The sequence below is a fragment of the Aphelocoma coerulescens genome, chromosome 4, assembly GCF_041296385.1.
Source record: "Aphelocoma coerulescens isolate FSJ_1873_10779 chromosome 4, UR_Acoe_1.0, whole genome shotgun sequence".
NCBI classification, from domain to species: Eukaryota; Metazoa; Chordata; class Aves; order Passeriformes; family Corvidae; genus Aphelocoma; species Aphelocoma coerulescens.
The window spans coordinates 35,598,626-35,620,837 of record NC_091017.1 but is presented as its reverse complement, the minus strand read 5'-3'; the positions used below and the strand labels follow the sequence as shown (position 1 = coordinate 35,620,837).

General features: G+C 36.9%; 1 protein-coding gene across 3 annotated transcripts in view; it reads right to left on the bottom strand.

The window, feature by feature from the left end:
- Positions 1-22,212, bottom strand: part of GRIA2 (glutamate ionotropic receptor AMPA type subunit 2) — an 89,177-nt gene that overhangs the window by 21,093 nt on the left and 45,872 nt on the right. For all 3 annotated transcript variants that reach the window (XM_069013568.1, XM_069013570.1, XM_069013569.1), the window contains exons 5-9: positions 18,404-18,457; positions 15,918-16,079; positions 1,866-2,033; positions 1,489-1,593; positions 672-782 (exon numbers count right to left, since the gene is read on the bottom strand). In XM_069013568.1, the coding sequence (XP_068869669.1) occupies positions 672-782; positions 1,489-1,593; positions 1,866-2,033; positions 15,918-16,079; positions 18,404-18,457 (600 nt within the window). The remainder of the gene's footprint in view (positions 1-671; positions 783-1,488; positions 1,594-1,865; positions 2,034-15,917; positions 16,080-18,403; positions 18,458-22,212) is intronic.

Sequence of the window (22,212 nt, the reverse complement as noted above, 5' to 3'; positions counted from 1 at the left end):
GCTCTCAAGGCTGTATTTTTATTAAATTGCTAATTTAACAATAGGCAAGATATCTATAACTATGCACTAAAGTTCTATCATCAGCAAAATTGGTGATGAGTCATCAGTCATATTAATATATTTCCTCTTTGCTCATTTGTTACAGAACTGTTCTTGCATCCAGAGAAATTCCTACGCTAACCTATGGCTCATCCAAACAAGCTGTGTAATTTACAAAAAAAAATGCTCTTCTATGATAATATACAATTTAATTTTCTAAACAACCAGAATACAACATTTAATGTTTTATTTTACACTTTACCAATCCATAGCAGCTACAGTCCTGAAGCGTAAGAACCAGTCTCTTTGTCAAAATCTCTTCTCCAAAATGAACACTATGGTTCTGCCTCTCAGAAAGTTCCTCTCCTTTGGAAGCAGGTATTTAATTTCCATTTTCAGATTTAAAAAACCAAAACTTTCTAGGATGTTCAAAGACCATTCATCCTCTACAGATCAAAACCATATCCTGAATCACATACATTTCCTTAACTTCTAGATTTTATTATGTATCACAGGGAGTAACAGCTCACAACCTCAAATAATAAAAAGACAGTATATTTAAACTAACATAATGTTGAGAAACAAATCATTGTAGGACAGACTGTCTTCTGACAAAATAGGAGGTTAATTACCAAAATAGTGGTGACAATAATAGTCTTATTCTCTAGTCCTGAAGATTCATTTCCAAGAGGGCCGTCAAGAGGATTCACAACCATTTTGTCCACTTCACTCCAATATCCAATCTAAAGAGAGTGTACAGGATGCACAGACACTAGTGAATATGAACTTTTCTAGAAAAGGTAAAGCATGTTATTACTAAGCCCTTGATTTGTGCTCACAGAGAACTATTTCAGCTATGGATTTATCACTGTAAGCATTTCTATTTATGTAGTGAAAGACTACAACGAACAGTAAAAAGAATGAACTAATGACATTTGTTCACATTACTTTGTCTAAAGCAGGTATACCATTTTTGTTCACATATTAACAGGTTTTAGTATCAACATCACGCACTGTAAAACTGAAATAGTACAGATAAGCAAAACATGAGAAACTGGTTTCTCCTGAAAGATTTGAAATTAGAGCAGGAAGACAAACTCACTTATAAAAACATCACTTGAAAGCTGTATCCAGCTTTTGTCATTCAGAAGCATATTTCTCCAGATGCTGGCTCACATTTAGCAATTCAGATCAGAAAGCAAAAAATTTAATCCGCAAAACTGAAAGGAAAACACTCTTCTGTAGTACTTACCAGAAATAATAATTCATATTTGTTAGAAAGAAATAATACATATGTTTACTTCGTTCTGCAAGACCACTGTAGAATACACCTATGAATAAATATTATCAGAACTCATGCTTTAATTAATCTAATGTCTCAGTACCTACCTTAACCCATTGCTTAGAATGGTAAAACCTTTAAAGACACTGCAAGACAATTCAAATTACCTTCCGAGGACCAGTACTTTTGAGTTCCATAACGTTTATCGTAAAATTGATTCTCTTTCCATTCTGATCAAACTTTATATTTCCTGTTAGCCCTTCCACCTGAACCTATAATAGATGAAGATGGAAATGGTAGAAAAATTTTGTTTCTTTTTAGAAAATGCATTTTTATTTCCACAAATGATTACTGATATTTCAAAAACATTCACTTTAGAGTCATTTTCATCTACAATATATTATCTTAGCCAGGTTCCTGAGGACTTTACTTCCACATTATTCCCAGCAAGATCCAGACAGGTTAGGAGACTAGAAGATTTTTTCCATAAATATAGAGAACTTCACACATGCACTCATCCCAGCATCCACTCCAGGGAAGCTACCTGTTTCAATGCCCTTTCTATTTCTACACCATGACCCCAAGGTACAGCTGGATTTGCAAGACAATCTCCAGCATTTCCTCTTCTGGAGATCTCAATCCTCTGTTTACGCAAATTACGGAAAGCTTCTGTCATCACTTGAACAGCATCATAGGTCAGAGCAGAGGTATACTGAAAAGAAGTGAAAATATTTAATTAAAAACCAGCTTCAGCTTCACTACACCAATTCACTTGGTAATCCATTAAACACTAGAAAAGACAGTAAGATATACTTGAAATCAATCCACTTTTTCCATAGTTACCCTCTGTGGGGCATCCATCAGAATGGTTAGGGGCAGTGCCAATAAATCCAAACTAAAGATTTACAGCTGTTTTCAGTGTGAATTACATTTTTTCTCACTACAGCTGTGTAAAAATCCTGCGTGCAGATATGGCTGGAAGTCCATGTAGGTGAAAGGGAAAAAAAGAAATAATTTTCAGTGTTTAACCTGAGCTAGCCTGTAAAAATAAGAAATTTTTCCTCTGATTACACTCTTGAAGGAGAAGCATTTATTCACAGATCTCTAGACTTCATCTCCTCCCACATATATACACACAAACCCAAAGAGCATGTATTTGTATACAGATGTGCTTCGTCCCATTAAATATAAAATCTCAGGGGTAGCTACTTTCAAGTATGCAATACCTTGTCAACACCACACAAAACAGTTTTGGGACTGAGATGCCTGGAAAAAATGGTGTCCCTCAAAGAGCTCCATGTTCCTGATCTGACATAGTATAAGGAGCTTTACAACTTCTGAGACATCAGAGAGGAGTCCTGTGATCACACGCATCAGAAACTGGGGCTAAATGGTCAAAAACTATTTTCTTCAGTGACTGGAAAATTTTACATCTCAACCAACTAACTGAACTGAAACCACGTGTGCACATACACTGAGGACTTTGTTGGATTGGCTTTTTGAGTCTGGAACACTGCAATTATGCCAAATATAGGGGCCATTTTTGGAAATATGGGCCAGAATATAACTACTTAGCGGCATATGAATGAATGGAATGATCCCTGTGAAGGCTATTAGATGCTGCAAATATATAAACTGTAAAGTGGAGAGAAATGATGTATTAGCTCTCTGCTTCAATGGCTCAGACTTTAATGAGAATTTTAATTAGTTAGCTCAAGTCATGCAGAAGGCTCTTGTAATTGTAACCAAAGCAAGTTCCTGAACTGAGATTAATTTTTATATGCAACTGTTAGACCTTAGAAAAGGAAGAAAAGGAAAGTAGAACTCTTTTTCTGAGACTGGTAAGCTCAGTGATCAGTGCAAATCTTCTCAATAAAGTTTTCTCAGTGACTTGTACAGAATCTTTAAAGGGATCAGAACAGCAGAAGAATGAAGTGAAAGACTGGCTGGAGCCACTACTACCTCCTCCTACTGGAGCAGCAGTTATTAAGTGGTGTACATGAATTTGGAGATGAGGAGAAGTAACAGAGAAAGGACCCTGACTAGCAGTACTTCTTTAAACATTGATTGCTCTTTGCAGTTCAGAAACATATTGTGACACACCAGTGTCCTGCGAAACTTTGGACACAGCACTGTCATTAACCACCAAAATGGACTTTGGGTAGCAGAGAAAATAAGAGCTTGGAATTGAGAAGTTATGATGCTATCTAATTCAGTTATTCTGTGATTCACTGAATCATTGAGATATATTTAATGCATTCTCTCAAGAATATTATTTCTATAATATATAATTATTGGCCTGAATATTCACAGCTCAGTGATACACGAGGGTTTTGTAGAGCTTTGCCTATCAATCAGTATCTGTAGGTGCATATGTGTCATCACATGTATAAAATCAACATGTCATAATTTAGGTTAAGACAGCTTTAATCTAAGGATCTCAAAATATTTTACAAGCACTGTTGGAGATGCCATGAAAACAAACAGCCCATGCATCATTTCTTACTGCTTTACTGTGCATACACTTTCAGCTCCTAATAACCTTCATGGGGCTCATTAAAACTATCTGCAGCTTCATAAATAGATGTAAAGTTGACAAACTAAACCAAAGTGAACTCATTACCATAAACAAGAAATGACAGACCAATAACCTGCTCATGTAGAGGTGTGTGTGTGTGTCTGCGTAATAAATAAAATGGTCATAAGTTAAAGGATGCATTAGCCCTGCCTTGATTCACTTTGTTTTACTGGAGATTCATCCACATTCTGATCTGCACTATTGAAATAAATGGGAGCACTATTTGGAACATTATTCTGTGGAAGTGGGATGGGGTCTTATATCTTAATACTTCTATGGTAGTGTAAATCTCACAACTTCATTTCAGTTCCTTTCAACTTTAGATGACAAGATCAGCAACTTTACTACAAAATGAAATAGGTGCTATACTAGAGTTCTTACAGAATCACTTGCATTAATTATAGCATGGCAAAGAATATGCAAAAAAACCATCCTGCATCTCACAATTTTAGAACTATGATAACAAGCTGATAATATAAACTGCCTAAAGATTTTATGCCATTTGCTACAAAACATGGATTGCATGAATGTCATATGAATTTTCTCTAAGTAGATTCCTTAATTACCAAGCAGCGAAAACACAAGGCCCATGTAATTTTCTTCAACTTAAATTTCTAACTTAACTTTCTACCTTCAACTTAAATGTTCTACAGACCTTAGTAAAATCTGTAAGCTGCAATTGCACTGATGAATTTAAAGACAAAACAAAGTCATTCCAGACTAAGCAGAAGTTATTACTCATTTGCTGTCCAAGAAAAACTGGCAAGATGTTGCCTTTTGTAACTTCAGATGTTTTCCAGTAACTCAGAAATCCTTAGCTGAAAGGACCAAGATTCTATTTTGTACAGTCAGTAACTGAATCTTCTGAAGGTGAAATTGCAGGAACTACCCCAGAAGCACAAGATTTTGTTATACACATATTTCAAAGTTATAAGATACAAGAAAGCTAAGTTAGCCTGTTAGACCTGTATTTCACTCAATGCCTGTTCTATGTGCTCAAGACAAAGCTGAAAGATATGATTAGACATTTGAAATAATTGAAACAGTATACTTAAGCAGGGGAAAACAAAAATGTGAAGACATAAATCCAAGAAAAGAAAAAAAAAAGAAAAAAGGAAAGTGTTCTGAATCACAAGAAGTCAAATTCTTTTCCTCTTGATTTGGATATCTGCAATGTCTAAATCTACCCTTGACAGATTAGCTTGAGTTTGGGTTTTTTGGTTGTTTTTGGTTTTTTTTTTACAGTCAGAGAAGAGTAATAAACATTCTAAGATGTGATTCATTTGACCAGTTAGACACCTTCTTGGAAGAGAAATTAATTGTGCTTTACATTCCACTCATTTGATGTCCAGTGACTTGTGAGACTAGGGAGGAATTGAGAGCGATCAGCTTAGGTACAGATGTTTACACTGTAGACTCACTAACAAAAACCTAAAACCACTCAAAAGGACTATGAATTAGCCATTCATCCCATATCCAACACAACAGTGAGAAGGACAAACAAAATAACAGGAACATTTTGGCAGGGACTCTACCAGCCATGTCAAAGAATGCAGTGCTGTTGTACAAGACACTGGGCAGACCTCAGCTAGAATGGCAGATCCAGCTGCAGCAGTGTTCAAGTAAGGCAGAAATCAGTCTGCAACAAGCACAGATGGAGGTTACTCACAGTGCATGGTGGGCTGCTGTAGGAACAACAGGAGAAGGGAAACTACATCACTAACAGAGGCTAAGAGAGGGGAGGTCTAAAATCTGATACAAATATTTTCCCTTGGAGAGCAGTAAAATTCTGAGAGAGGAAATACAGGAAATGCTCTTTGCTGCAAGAGCAGGAGGGTAGAATCAATCAGTATAAACACACTTCTACAATTTTTCCTTATATTTAAACAATTTAAATACCAGCAAATATAAAAAATAAACTATAATAAAATCTCTCATCTGAATTTTGCCCATTTTTTCCCTCAACAAAGTACTTCTCTACTTGAATAGAACAAGTATAGTACAGTTTTTATTATACTATTTTATATATATATTTTATATATTTATCTGCTACTATAAACAACAGAAGCAGAAAGATTGATATAAACAAGTAAACATACAAGCAAAAAGAAATGAGACACAAAGTTACTTGTCAAGAACTAGAAAAGGAACTGGGCAACTGTCTCTTGTACTTTCAGTGCCGTCAAACTGATGCAACAGCAGACACCTTATTTCCCTTATTTCCTTAAGGGTCTTTAGTGTAGCTGGGAGCTATTTTGAAACACATAGTATTACAGACACTTTGGAAAATACTTGAAAGTGGTCTGATAGATAAGAAAGTCAATAGAAAATTACCTAATTGATAGGAAATGGCTACGTCCTTCTGGAGCTCATGGCACCTTGCATACCATCCTGACAGGACATGGAAATGCAAAGAGCTACTTCCAACAGAAACAAGAAACATTGTCAAATCTTGTACACACCAGTGCAATTGGAAGTGAAGATGGCCTTTGACTGTGCCCATAATCATGCTTTGCTCTCATCTGCTTTGTGCAGGCATTAGCAAGAGCGGGGGTGTGTGCAGCAGCCTGCTGGGCTGGTTGCCCTTCAGACTGCAAATGGGCCTTTAGCACCTGAGCATCTTCATTACCTATGGCCATGTTTCAAATACTGCAATGTGAGATAGAGGTCAGGCAGCCCAGAAGAGACAGGACATGGCTCTTCCTCTTTGTTAGGATGGGGCTCTTGTGAAAATAGGCAGTCTTAGCAACAGATTTGCTTCCAGCTGAGAATAATTGCATATACATAGGATATTTGGAAATATTAATTATAATTTTTTTATAACAACCCCGTTTCTGACTAAAAGGGGAAAATAAATTAATAAAATGTAAAATTACCTGATCTTTTAAAAAAATTATCCTAAGTTAATCTCAGTAAAGATGGGGTTACAGACCAAGCCCTATTTATCTTAATGAATATACTATCTTCATTCATTTTTTTTTCTTAAAGTTGTGCAGTCACATCAACTTACACTTTGATAACAGCCTTTATTTAAACACAATTGCAGCACTCTGTGTGCATAGAAAGCTAAACAAATAGGCATTTTTGCTTTGAAGTGCCATACTGGCATGATGCAAAGAACACCTCAAGGAACCTGTTAGAAAAACTTGTGTTCAGCTCCAAAACTGCTATCCAGAAAATCTGATGATTTTTGGACATGTTTATGTGTTTTAATTATCTCTTTGCTTGGTTTAGAAAGGCTGCTTTCAGGGCACACCCAGAACATCCAGCCCAGCTAGGCAGCTGCCAAAGCCTGAATCCCTGGAAGTCTAACTCTTCTTTGAAAGACATACTCACAGCACATCCAGCAGAGACTGACAAGACTGGGGCACTGCAATTATCCTAATGCTCCCACTGTAGGATATTTATAGGGGAAAGTGACCTTCTTTCACTCTTTTAAAAACTGAATATAGCAAAGATCACAAGATTTATAAAGCCCAAAGTGCTTGGCCTTTCTACCTATTTTATCTACTACTCTAATAGGAATGAGATTCCTGAACAGTAATTCCTCCCCCAAGATTGCTTCCAGTTCAGAACAATCTTCGCACTAGAGTCATCAGAAGTGCTAATTTAGCAAAAGAAAAAGAGTGAAGGAGTGCAGGTGTGTAGGTACATACTTTTTTTTTTTAAGTTTTTTTTAATTTTACACTGAGAACAGAGGTTTTAAAGTACTTTGGTCTTCCATTAGGGTAAATGAAAACCATTTACTTGGATTTGAATTCATAGAGCTTTACAGAAATAATGAAAATAATTATATGGATTTGAATCCACAGCATTTTACTTATAAAATATCCTGTTGTAGTCTAATCATGCCACTGCCTATGGAAAATATACATACTAACAAAATAAATAAGATTTTTAGAATGATTTGTGTAATCTTACTTCTATCTTAGAATACACATACAAAAATCAATGCCACTGATAATAAAATCACCTTGAATTCACTGTAAAACACAAAGATATACAACTTTTTAATTGTTACCATATGAATACACAAAACCTTTTTCTTCAAGGCTACGCCAGAGCGAAGTATGTCACTCTTCACAGTATTAAAAGTCAGCAGGATCCAGCAGCAAAAACTGAAGCCTTTGGTCACAGCAGTGAAAACAGACCAAGCTGGGAAATCTCACAGGATGAGAACAAAATGTATAACTAGAAAGGCAAAAGACTTCTCTGAAAAAAATACACTCCAAGAAATGATTTGAAAGAGTTGCTCTGAGTGTTTGAAATGTTAAAGCATATGTGAGGTCTTTGCCTTTTTTGTGTGTGTGGGGGAGGTTTGGGGGTTTTTTGGTGCTTGTCATTTTGTTGGGTTTTCTGTTTGGTTGGTTTGGTTTTTGGGATTTTTTTTTTTTTTTTTTGCAGGAGGGGGAGGGGAAGGAAAAAAACAATCATCAATTCTCATCGTATATACTGTGGTGTTCTAAGGATTTTCAAAATGTGCCATTTAAAACTAATAGTAATAATTCAAGCCTTAAAACAATAGGAGAAAAAAAAAGAAACACAAAAAACCCTAAACCACAATTCCCCATTTTCATTATCACTCCTCATCTACCCTAATCAGCAACAAGATGTTGTAACAAGATGAACAGCTTTCTCCTGTTTGCTCCAATTTAATTTCCAAGCAGAACACTACTAGAATTGAATACACCATTCTTAGCAGGTTGCTGATTTTACCAAGACATAGTTATTGTCAAAGAATAATAAACACTTCCTTTTCACTTTTCTGCCACCCCATGCTACGTAATATAGGCAGCTACCTACATTAATGAGTCCTTAATACCAGACCCACCCCAGAAATAAACCTGCATGTCTCCTCTCCTTGTTCACTGAAGTATACCCAGGGCTTCCCCTCCTCCCTTATTCCTGTGACCCAAGAAACTTTCAGCCACAGATGCTCTCCAGCTCTGAGCTGCACCTCTTGTCTTTTGCTCACATTTTAACAGCCTCTTTTCACTTTGCTGACCCCTTTTCTGCATGACATCATTCCTCCTACTACTACTATTTTCATCTTTGTCTATGACTCCCTCTTCTCCTCTTATCCCCATTTCTCCATCAAGCTCTACTGCCCTAAATGACATTGATCCTTGTGAGGCCAGAGGTATGGCTGACCTTGATGAACAATTGGATCATGAAGGAATAGTACCTTTTCCTGTATATATCCACCATATCCAGATGAATTGCTGGTTGAAAAAGAGCACGGCAGTGTTCCTGGGAAAATAGGCAGAAGGAATCCACTGCACTTTGTTGGCTGAAGATCCTTAAAAATTTATAATTACTAAGAATAAGTGGATTCAAATTCAAAGAAGCATAGCTTCATAGAGACATCAGGAACTGGCTCTGTAGTTTTCTCAAGTCTGCTTTAGCACAGTTCAGCCACTTTTACTTGCAGGATCGAAGGATCTGGGTCAATTGGCCTTTTGTATGTCTGAGATAAATCTACAGATATTGCCTCAAACCACCCACTGCTTTCAGTGACTAAACGTTCCATTCTTTAATTGAGTTTTCTTAAAAAAAAAACAAACAAAAAACCAAACTAAACCAACTATGCTGGAATGAGTGATTACTTATGCAAAACAGCCTTTAGCTATTAAAAAGAAGCATGAAGTTTAACACTGAAATTTCTTATGCCTGCATTTTTTGTATGTATTTTTTCAAATAGAGAAGACTGAATACTGGGATTTGAAAGCCCAGTGAAACCAGGTAGCTGGAACACCAACTGTTAGATGCATATTTTTTTTAAGACCAGGAAACCAAAATGCAAAGACTGGAAACAGACAGAACAATCTCACAAACCTACAGTTTTATAAGGGCACTTAGGAAAAAACAACTATACTCCAGATCAGTTCCTGGTTAGACCTTGTAATAAATATTAAAAATAATTATTTAAAAAAAAATCTTATTTATAAATCTTTATGATCTACTTGAATTAGGACATATTAGGACAAAATCATAGTTTTCTATTAGAACTGTAGCAGGTGCAACAGAATATCCCTTATAACTCTTATAAAATTCACTGCATTATAAAACCATTCTCTAACACACTGCAATCGCAAGAGGCATGGCCCAAAAAAAGGTATTGTCTAATTCATCAACTGTACACTTTTGCTTCCTCATCTATATCTAGACAAACTGCCTTCTGAATTTTCAGTTTGAGTAATTGTTTTCAGTGTTTTCTTTGTTCACATTGTTTTCTTCTTTGCTCCTTATTATAAGTGAGTCATCTAAATGTTAATTATTTCTGCAAGGTAAACAATTGTGTGCTATGTATTTTCATTTTTTTTTTCCTGCATGTTATCTGTATTGCATCCTTGAGGTAAATTAGCACCAGCAGAGCTCAACCAGCATCTTTCAGTTACAAGCATCATTACTCCTGACTTATGGTTTCATAATAATTGCCTAAAAGACTATATGACTTGACTATAAAGAAGAAACTTGAAAACATAAAAATACTAAAGACAAAATCAGGAGGTAAAAACAGTCTAGTGTTTTGGTGTCTTAGCTATACATTGGTTGGGTGAGGAAAGAGATTATGAAGTCAGAAATACAATCATGAAAGAACATCTGAAACATTATGTGCCAGCATGAAACAGTTAGATCCACCCAAAATAGCTGTAGTAAGTACCAGTGTTGTTATCATCCAACACAATGGGATTCTCTGAGTTTGAGCTGATTTAGGTCTTTAACCAGGCAGCCCCAAAATCTTTTCTGCATGCTGCACATAGTTTTTGTGTATACCATACCCAAGTTGTCTCAGGCATTTCAAGCCTCATGTTGCTCTTAGAAAAGCTTACCACAGAGTAGGATGGCTTGAACAGACTTGTAGAACAGACTATTTCAGTTGGACAGATCTACAAGGATTACCTAGTCCAACTGCCTGAACAATTCAGGGCTGACCAATTCTAAAGTGTGTTTTTAACAGAATTTCCAAATGCCTCTTAAACACAGACAGGCTTGGGGCATCGACCAGCTCTCATGGAGGACTGTTCCTGTGTCTGACCACCCTAAAAAATTAAAGAAATGTAAAGAAATGCTTCCAAAGGCCCAGTCTGAACCTGTTCTGGTGCAGCTCTGAACCATTCCCACACATCCCCCTGTCACTGGATACCAGGCAGTAGATCTCAGCACTGTCCTCTCTACTTCCCCTCCTCAGAAAGCTGTAGAGAGCAATGGGACATGCCTACTTCAAGCTTAGTACTGATTTGGGGGGTTGACTCTGAGTGGACACTAGATGCCACCAAAGCTGTTCTGTCACTCCCTTCCTCAGAGGGATGGGAAAGAGAAAATAAAATCAAAGGCTCATGGCTTGGGATAAGGGTAGGGAGAGATCACACAGCAATAACCATAACAGGCAGAACAGACTCAACTTGGAAGAAATTTAATTCATTACCAATCAAACCAAAATAAGATAATAAGAAAATAAAACCTAAATCTCCAAACATCTCAACCCACTTCTCTCTTCTTCCTGGGCTCAACTTCACTCACAAGTTCTTTATACCCCATTCCCACAGTGGCACAGGGGGATGTGGAATGGGGGTTGCAGTCTGCTCAGCACCCATCTCTGCCGCTGCTTCCTCCCCACAGGGCGGACTCCTCACACTCTTCCCCTGCAGGGAAATCTCTGCTCTGGCACCTGGAGCCCCTCCTGCCCTTCCTTATGCACTGACTGTCTGCAGGGCTGTTTCTCTCATATATTGTCACTCCTCCCTCTGGCTGCTGTTGTGCAGCAGATTTTTCCCCCTCCTGAATGTGTTATCCCAGAGGCACTACCACCTTCGCTGATGGGCTCTGCCTTGGCCAGCGGTGGATCCATCTTGGAGTCGGCTGGTATTGGCTTCACTGGACATGGGGGAAGCTTCCAGAAGCTTCTCACAAAAGCCAGCCCTGTAGTCCCCTTCTCCCAAAACCCTGCCACACAAAGGCAATACAATTTATGTCTCACTAGCCTTCAAGAGATACGGATTGAGCTTATTCTGGCAAACAGACCAAAGGCTGCCCCCCAAGAGAGTAGGCTAATCAGATCAGCAAATTAGAGCAGTTGGATGTGAATGGATGTGTTGTCCTTCAGTGTCCTTCCACAAGACCAAGAAGCTTGCCTTAAACATAACAGTCTGGCACAACACTAAGGCTAAGAAAGCCCACCATATTTGTAAATATGTAATACTGGATCAAAAGAAAATTTCAACTTGTTATTATTAAGCCTTTACAAAATCAAACATGCATTTTTCTTTCTGCTACTTGACAAAAACTTAGCCAGGATGTTCAACTGTATGTTTCAACATCTACACACTAGGTCTTCTAGAACTGCATGCATAGATTGAAAACACCCTGGTTACAACAGACATGTTTTAAATTTAATCTGGGGTAAAGCAGGTACCAGCGCTAATCTTGAAAGATGCAAAAATCTTCTGTAAAAAGTCTGCAAAGCACTTGTTTTAAGCATCCTGCTTAATCTTTAAATCTCGTGGTTTTATCAGTACAGGTAACAGTGCAGTAAGAAATGAGATCAGTGTCTTTTGTCATCTATGTCCTAAGACTGCAATTTTTGATAATTAATATTTTATACATTGTAAAGATACATTTTTAAAGCAGTTTGATCCAGGTCCTCTTCTGGGCATCTGTGGAAGAGGCTTTTAGCACTGCTATTCTTTCTTGAAGAGCATGTCCCTTTGAAATGCACTTTTTCTTAGAAGGGGTGTCTTTCTCTATTTTCAGGACTGTACTTGGATGTTGTGATATGTCTTATCAGCTCAGTCATATTCCACTGACTTGCATTTTGTAATGTGAAATGAATGTACACTTACTTTTGGATTACAAAAGGAAGATAATACAACACAGTTGCAATGTTTTTGTCTGCAATGATAGAACATTTGCAATCCCAGGGATAATATTACCTGTTAGGGGCATGTAACCACCTCTCATTTCTATACTGATGATGCAGGGCTTTTGTTAGCCTTCCTATCTGCTTCATACAGAATCTGCAGAGAGAGTTTCCTAGATTCCATGGGACTGGGAGCAAAAGTTCGTTTATCAGCACTGGCAGTTTGGACAACTACCTCAAAATCAAAAGTGGAGAAAATTTATTTGTAAGATCACTTAAGGGACAAGTGGGAGACCAAGTGCATTAACCTGCTCAGTAACTTAGATGTTTATACAGTATTCCAAGAAGCAGAGGGTAACACAGCTAGAATAACAATATAAGACGGAATGAAATGCTCAGGCAGGACAGGTAAGGGAATGCAATTCAGCAGGAATCAATGAAAAAATCCTGTACTTAAAAGTAATGATGAAGTAGACAGATATGGTATGAATCTGTCTAAATTGGCAGCTGCATGAGAAAGCAATGCAGAAAAAGATTTGGATGTTAACATGTATCCCATGACAAATATATCTCAATAGTGTCATGGTGGTGAGGAGAGAAACAGAAAAAAGAAACTAATACAAAAGAAACCCCTGAAATGAGTACTGTCTCTGAGACACATGAGGCCATTCTTTCCATTTCCTCAGCATAGCACTCAGATGTGGTGCAGTAGCCAGCCTGGCATTTCGTAGAGGCACCAAATAGAAAGGTTCCAGAGCAAAATGACAACCAGGATCTGAGAGCAGAAAATTCAAAGGAAAAGGGATTATTCAGTTTGGCAGGGAGGAAAGCAAGGCAGGAAAGACGGCGGCCATTTTCAAATACAGAAGAACAATGAAAAAGCAGAACTCCCTCACAGCCATTAGAAACATATAAAGGAGTAATGGATTAGGTGATATAAAGGCTGATTAAGGTTAGACAAAAGCCAAAAATAAGATCATTTAAGCACTGAAATAGATGGTTGGAGAAGTAGTGAAATCACTACCCAAAAGAACTCTACAAGTTTATCTGATTCTGCCTTCAGGCAAGGAGGACAGACCATGTGACTGACTGCTCAAAGACCTTTCTTGCCCCACTTCTATGATTTCTGTGATTCTGCCCTGCCTCTAGCTCCCTCAAGGATGAGAATGATACGTGACATATCTCTAACCTTTCATGAAATGACAAGCAAAAATGACAAGTAATAAATGTATAAGGGCAAGAGATAGACAGCTACATAAAGAAATACAGTAACTGATACAATCAATGTCACCAAATATTGCAATATACATCCACACTTTCCTCACCATCAATACCTCTAGCATTTATAAATTATCTGATAATCTAACAGAGGTCTCAATTTCTTGTGTGAGTATCAGTGCAGTCCTATACACACTTTCAGCAAACAATATAAAAAGGGAGAAAGGTTAGCCTTTTAAATTGAATTTTAAAAGTTTTCTAAATTAGTGAAATTCAGGAAAATAAGTGTTTCCATTACTTTAATTTTCCTATCCTTTTTTTATAACAAAATAAACCTCAAAAGCAAAAGATACTGCAACTTCAAAAGATACTCTCCTTCAACTCTTTCTACTAGACTTGAAAGGACTTATCATGGAAGAAATAAAGGGAACACCTGTGACAGAGGTAGAGATTTTAGTGCTTTAACACAACATTGCAATCACTTCATGTTGTCTAACACACATGCAACTTCCCCCTAATGTAAGTGACACCAGAGACCTTATTACTGTGCCTCACCCATTTATTTTTCCATCAATGATAGAAACTGCATCTTGGTTACAGTTTGAGTTCTTTAGTCATGTGTTTCATGTATTTCCCTATTATTGTTATTTCCAGACTATGATTCTGCAACGTGAATATGTAGGTAGATTTGGGAACTCAAGAATCAGAGAGACAAAAGGATTCTATTAATCCCCCACAGCCACATCCCTCCCCTTTTTCTTAAATGAGAGCAATACAGCTAACTTATACTACACATCTGTAATATAAATGTACCTAAAGACCTGACACAGACTCCAGTTTACTTTGTCAAACATCAAGTAAGAAATTCACTACTTTTATCATAAAGATTTTTAACTACAAAAATAACCACAGAAAAAAATTACTTTGACTAAGTTACCACCAAACTTGGCCTCATAAAAAAGGAATCTATAATCTTTATTTTTTAAATAAAATTAAGGTTGTGTGTTTTAAAGGACTTTTCTACCAGGCATTTAAAAAATCGGTTCTTCCTTCCATGCTGAAAATTTTTATTAATTTCATTATAAATTAAGAACATGCTTCATATTCAAACTATAGCACAAAAAAAGTTATGGCTAGAACATTTGCAACTTATTTTTTTGTCTTTCAGAGCAATTTAATAATGTGTTCTTATTAAAATTTCTGATTGTATTACTTAAAAATTATCAAGCATTAAAATTGAATTATTCTTTTCAATATCTTGCAGCCACTAACTGATCCTTATGATGGTTAGAGAAAGTAAGAAGGCACTATTATCCTAGTCTTATCCAGAGGTAAAACTGAGGTAAAAAGCCTTAACCACTGGCCCAGTGTCACTTTGTGTGTCACGTAGGACTGAAATCAGACCATAATTCAGTACGTCAGGCATAGCATTTAATTTTGTACGTCTTTGTAGGACTTAGGCATCTGTCTCAAAGGAACTGTCTTACCATTTCTTTGGGATATTATGTTACATCAAAAAAGTGCTAAATCTGTGCTCCCCAGAAGCATGATTAACATATGTCTTTAAACATTTCAAACTACAGAGAAAGAGAAACATTTCAAAACATAGAGAAAGAGAAACATTTCAAAACATAGAGAAAGAGAAAAATCAAAAATAGTCAGTAGATACTTAATCTATCATCATATCTAAACCAATTACCTAACAAGCTGTCAAGCACAGATTTACAGTGACACAAGAAAAAATTGTCTTAAACATTTTTAAGAGCGTAGCATCTTTGCTCAATCAGTCCTGTGACAGAGAATGTTAAAAGTACCCCAGAGAAATATAAAATTATTTTGGCACTGTTGATTTTCAAGGGCTTTCTCTGTCTCTTGCGTTTCTCTTCCAAACCCTTCACTTCCTCTACTTCTAGTGCAGTTAAAACAAACATGAGACATACCTTGATTGTACTAGTGTGTGCACCAGGATATTCTTTCTCCTCCAGTGTTGACCAACGTTGTATAAATTTTGACACCAGAGGATCATCATAGTCAACTATCTGAAATCCTGAGACATTAGCTCCTCCAAACTGAATTTTTGACAAATCTCCATCAGTAAATCCCTGAGCACAGAAAAAAGTTATGTCTGTTATTTCAATAGTTTTGGCAGTTCTCTCAGTAGTATATAAAGAAAGCGTTACCATATGACCTCTACTGCAGAAGTGCAAGCCAACATTTTCCTCAAACTCAATCCAACTTGAATCCTGGGCTGCCAGGATTAAGTCATCAGCTCCATCAGCCAGCAACACTTCTTGCTGCCCACTAGACAAACACCTTTATAGAGAGCAAGGCCCGAGTGGACCTGTCCTTGCCATCGTGACTTCCTAAACATCCTCTTAATTTCAAGGGGACCACTTCAGTGAGAAAGGGAACACTGGCCATGAGTAACAGGCAACCAATTTTTAGCAGGAATATTTACAACCACAGCTGTATCCTCTTTTTGTTAGGAACTCTAAAGCATGTGGAAGAACTTACCATCTCCACTGCCTCCTGCACCTGACATAAAGAACTACTTCTCATTCTTACAAACAGCTCTTGTGTTGTGTTTATCTGTGTTCTGTTATTTAACTTCACCCAAATAACCATACAAATGCATTTACATGAAATAATGATCTCAGACACTTCAGTATAAATGAATGTTGTGAGTGAATACAAAAAGAAGCAGCAACTTCACATTATCACAAGTTGCTACAATTGCTATACTAGATGCTTTTTAATTATTGCATATTAATGATGCTCATGTGTTGCTGCCTGCTAGCACAGACAGCTCTACAGTGATTGTGTAACTTGATGGTCAAACAGGAATATTCATTTTATACTTAAGCCTCCTCTCCATCAATCAGCATTTTTTTATTCTTAAAATAGATCAATTTCTTGACTGACTGATCAGACTGGAGGAGAATATTATTACAGTCCAAAAAAAGAAAGCAAGGGGATTCAGTGAAGATGGAGTATGATTCAAATACTAGGTAAGTTTTCTTTCTGACAGATAAACACATTTTTAAAATCACTATCGTATACATTTTATATATGATATTAAACAGCTTTTAAACACAAGATTCAGTAAGTTTTAGATCTTATGAAGTTACTGCTACAAATTTAAAGCAATGGCTGAAATAGCAACCAGTTAACATAATGAAATCCACTGGGCACATTTTCTAAAATTGCCCTTAAGACTCAAAATACTGTTTACCTAACATTTGCAATGCAAATCACAGATGTCTAACAAATAATTTTTCATATTTTGTAAGATTTTTACGCCTGCTTTGTGAATATCAGCACCTACACTTCTTTATCCAGAAATGAGTTATTAAGATATAAGAATGAAACCCCAGTGTCCAGCTTTTAAAGAGGCCTTTAAAGCACAAGGCTTCCTCACTCCATGGCACCCACATGACTCTTCAGAGCACTGCCCGCCTGGAGGGAGAAGTGCCTTCATCAAAGGCTGGAAGGAGACAGGGGTCATGCCTGAAGTGCCAGAGACACACCATGGTCCTTCTGTTTCCTCAGGCTCCTCAAAGGACAGTGTAAATCGGGGCACTCTGGGCCCTGCTGGAATTTATATCAAACACTATTCACAGTTCAAGAATAAATGATGAAAAAAATGATTTGGTGGCACTCACACTATACAACCACCAAAACTCTTTTCTTGAACAGGTTAACTGAAATGCAAGCTGGCACAATTTGCTGTGCCTGTTACAAAAAAACCAACTGGATTAGTTTCCCTAGCTTCAGTAAGCACTGACTTTAATGTCAGTAAAATGGCCCTTCACCTTTAGACAAAATTTCAAAAAAAATTACCTTGACAGAATTTAGTGAGTTTTCTGAACTTTCCCCACAGGAACACTATTAACTATTAACTATACTGTCTGATCACCTATGTTGAAGAAAACATGAATTCAGACTGATTACCCAGCCAATCTGAGGGATGAAATGTGGAAATCTGAGACTCACTAGTCTAGCAGAATGAAAAATGAGAACTGCGATTTTTAAGTAGTTTACAAGTTCTGAGAGAGAAATCATCACCTTGCTGAGTGAATGTATCAGCCTATGAGGCAGAAAGTTATTTTTCAATTTTACATTCCCTCTTTTTCTAAAGTATATCAAAAAAGAGAAGTTCTGTTGAAGGTTCTGAGCAACCTTCATTTCCATTGATCATAAGAGGCTTTTAAACCCTGAAAACACTCAGCCAATGAAGCAAATATAACCTCAACATGTGCATTCATTTAGCAAGCATAAAGACATCTAGCTACTTTCTGTTTTCTGGAATGTATTTAAAACAAGATACTAGTTGATGTGCTTCCATAAACAGTCAAATAAATTTTTTTAAATTTATTTAAATTTATTAAATTTAAATTTAAATCTTTTAAATACTAAGAATGCTTACCAGATTTGCAATGATATAGTGGTATCCTTTAACATGTTTACCAATTGTGATAACCTGTAAAAAAGAAGAAATACCTCCATAACAGAGAATGTTCACCTGGTTTACAGACAAAGACTTGAAAGGTACGAAATGCAGTATGATGTAAAAGCTAGTTAAGAGCTTTATGGCATACAACACTGAGTTTGTTCAATGCTTTATCCTTTATTTTACCTAATGCACCACTGAACACACTTTCTGCTAGTAGAAATTAGCCACGTTGAAGTCCAAGTCCCAAGAGGGAGAGTCCCTCTGGACAGGGGAGCTGAATGCTAATTACTCTGTTGTGTATTAAAGGCAGAACCCAGCCAGGAGAAAGCAGGCATCATGCATTAGAAACACTGTGCCTCACAGACTCCTGCTTACATTCTGCCCACTGACATTAATGAATTATGAGGAAGCCTTGTAAAGTTCAAATTGTTTATTGCCCTAAGTCTTCCTCATAATCTCCCTCAAAGCCAGCTGGTGGTTTCTTAACAGTCTCTGCTGGCAGACATGTAGCATGGATTCTTCTCCCAAATAAGCTTAATTAAGACTATGTCTGCATGGGGAAGTTTGCATTTTGAACCTAAGCACTTCTCCAGAAAAAGGATGTGCAAGATAAGAGGAATCTATAGGCTTATTCCATCTTTTGAACAATGAGAACAACTTAAGAGAGGAGGACTCATTCATTTCCTCATTTAACATGTAACTAAAACAATCAGACTAGGGATCCTGAAACTTGTATCAGGGTACTAGTGAACGACATTACACATACTTGGTTTAATGAAGTTACAGAAATATAATTGAAAGCAGTTTTAACACTGAGTTTACATTACTAGAGTTTGAGACTGAGGGAGATCACATTACACAGGCCATAGAAGTAATTAAATTGTTCCTCTTTTGAGGTCAATATATATATGATACCCGAATTTAAGCATCCTAAAGCAATTACTTGGATCAGACTACTTAAAACTACTTATTAAGAAGTTTAAGAACTATATGCAGCTGCTGCTTCCAAAGAAATTTCAGTTAGACCAAACAGATTAGCTCTTCTGTGAAATATGAAATATTTCTTCATCATTGGTGTCTGAGATGACAACCAGTAGCTGCAAGCCTTTGGATCAATGCTCAGTAACTCTGAGCCTCTGGGTACTATTTCATTAACCCAGCTTGCTGAAACTTGCCACTTGTCCATATGAACACTAAGGATGCTGCCAGTTCAAACTGAGAAAATTCAGTGGGAGTTCCGAAAGCCATGATGAAGGAGCTGTGCACACAAATGCTATTCAGCAGTTTAGAGGACCTTCTCTAGCAGGGATGGACAAGTAGTGGCAGTAATTACACAGCTGCCCAAAGGGTGTTATCAGGATGAAATGAGATTCTGCAAAGGAAGCTGCCTGAGAAGAGACAGAAGCTATATAATGAAGAGCATGGCAACACAGACCTGCTAGATCAGAGAGGAGGAATACAAACTAGCCTGAGGAGAGCTGGGGAACTGAAATATTTTTCAACTTATATGAATTGTTGAAATCTGGAAGAGAAACTATAACACAAGGCAAAAAACAAGAATGATGAAGCAACTTTGCAAACACATTTTGTGGCTATACAAAGAGCCAAGGGCTACAACTGGGTGAACCTGAGGCTATCACCTCAGCTTAAATTATTTGCAGGATAAATCAAAGCACTAAAATGAAAGATGTGATAAACAATAGAAAGCAAAGAAAAAGTGAAGAAGTTGTTGCTTTATGTGCATGCAAATAATACTTTGGTATTCAAGGAAAATGTGGTTAACAGAAAGCCTGTTGCATTTCTTGCAGTAAAAAAACGCAGGAAAAAAAAAAGGGATGCTGATATGATGTGTCTACTTCAAGCATCCTCCTGAAATGAAGGAAATTTCTGAGGGTTTTTTTCAGGATAGGAATTAAAATAATTTTTCAAAAAATAAATCTGGTAGCAAAGCAAGACCTAAAGTATGCTGCTACTAGAAAAGAAAGTCAGAAGAACACACTCAAAGGATACTCCCAGGCTAAGAAATCCATTGTTCAGCACTTCAGTTTAAGACATGGAGAAAATTATTAGAGAATCAGTTAGTTAGACTTTCTTTTAGCTACTTGAGAAATGGAAAGTGGGTTTACCTTTAAATGTAAGGAAGGGAAGTTACTGAGTAAGGATAGTGGGCTTGAAAAAGAGACCAAAGTCCAGAAACAACTAGTCTATCTTGTGAAGAGAATTCCAAGACTAAACCCATATGGGAGAGCTGAGAACAATTTAAGAGAACATATTGGAGGGCACAGCAGTAAACTATGAGGAGAACAACTAACTAGAGTCATATTAACTGACCTGTGAGGCTGATTCAGTTACCTAGAATTCTTCAGTGACTTACAAATTAAAACAGCAGAAACAAAGGCTTAGTCATCTGTATTCTTAAGGAGTAGCACAAGTCTGTGGGGATAAGCTGAAAAACTCTAAGCATCTAAAAAAGGCAGAATCTATCAAAGTGCAATTAGGGCAAGAAAAACATCCGAGAACTGCAATCAAAATAAGAAGCAGACAAAGACAAATATAGGCCTATTATGAAACAAAGACTGTAAAAATGAGTGATATCTGAAGGGTAAAAGAGGATTCTTGTCTTTAAAAAGTGGTTAAAAGGTGAAACAGAAGAAAATCACAGTCTGCCAAACTTTCGTATCAGAGATTATAATGAATATGACATACTTATTTTAAAAAGAATGTATAGGACAGTAAGATAAATGGTAAAAATAGTCTTGTCAAGATTGAAATATGTCAAAGCAGTATCTTTCTTTTCTCTGGCCTGATAATCAGGAAACAGCAGATGGGACATATCTTGAGTCTAATAAGGTGTCTGTTCTGTAGGACAACATTAGAAACACAAGAGACATGGATGAGACAGAAAGTCACTGTAAGGTAAGTAAAGAACCACTTGGAAAGCTACACAACTAACTGAAGAGGACCTATAAAGACTGCTTATGTCAAACATTGCTCTACACTGTACATTTCTTGACATTGTTAAGTCAGAAAATATGATTTTGAAAAGCTGCCGATGATAGGGACATCACACTCTCAGAGATCAAATGCTCTTGAGAACAGGATCAAATTCAAATTTATTTTGAAAATTAGAGATACAGTTTGTGGATATGAATTCCAAATAAAACACACAAACACAATGTACTCCATTAAGGACACTGCTCATTGTCTGAGCCTCTTCAAAACGTAATGACCTTCAAAACAAAGGCCAAACTAACAAGCCCTTCAAGAAACCTTCAAACAAATACATCCATACTCTGATGATACATCCCTACTGATGCTGCACAGTCTCACATAACGAAGCTCAAGCCAACAGGGAACTATCCTTACAATTTTCCATTGTGCTCTGCCTGCATGAAAAGAAGTAGTAAGATACAGAGCCAGTAAGCCCTTCCTAGACTAGAACTGAAGTGGTGGATTTCAAAGTAATGCACTAATTTGAATCAGAGCACCATGATAATGTTGCTAAAAAAAAAAAAAAAAAAGTCATTTTTGCAAATAATTTGCATGGGTGGAGAGAAGACAGATTTTGCTGTTCTTTTTAAAGCTCAGGAGGCCTTAGCTATGAAAAACAGCATCCAATTTTGGTTAACACACTTTAAGAGTGACACAAAATGAAGAGACAAGCAAGGAAAGTACAAATGACAAAGAGCTTCAAAACATGAATTTCAAAGGGCATTAATCAGAAAGAGAAACTGTGATACAGTGTTCCCAAGACATAAAAGGTTCTCAGAAAAAGCACTAGA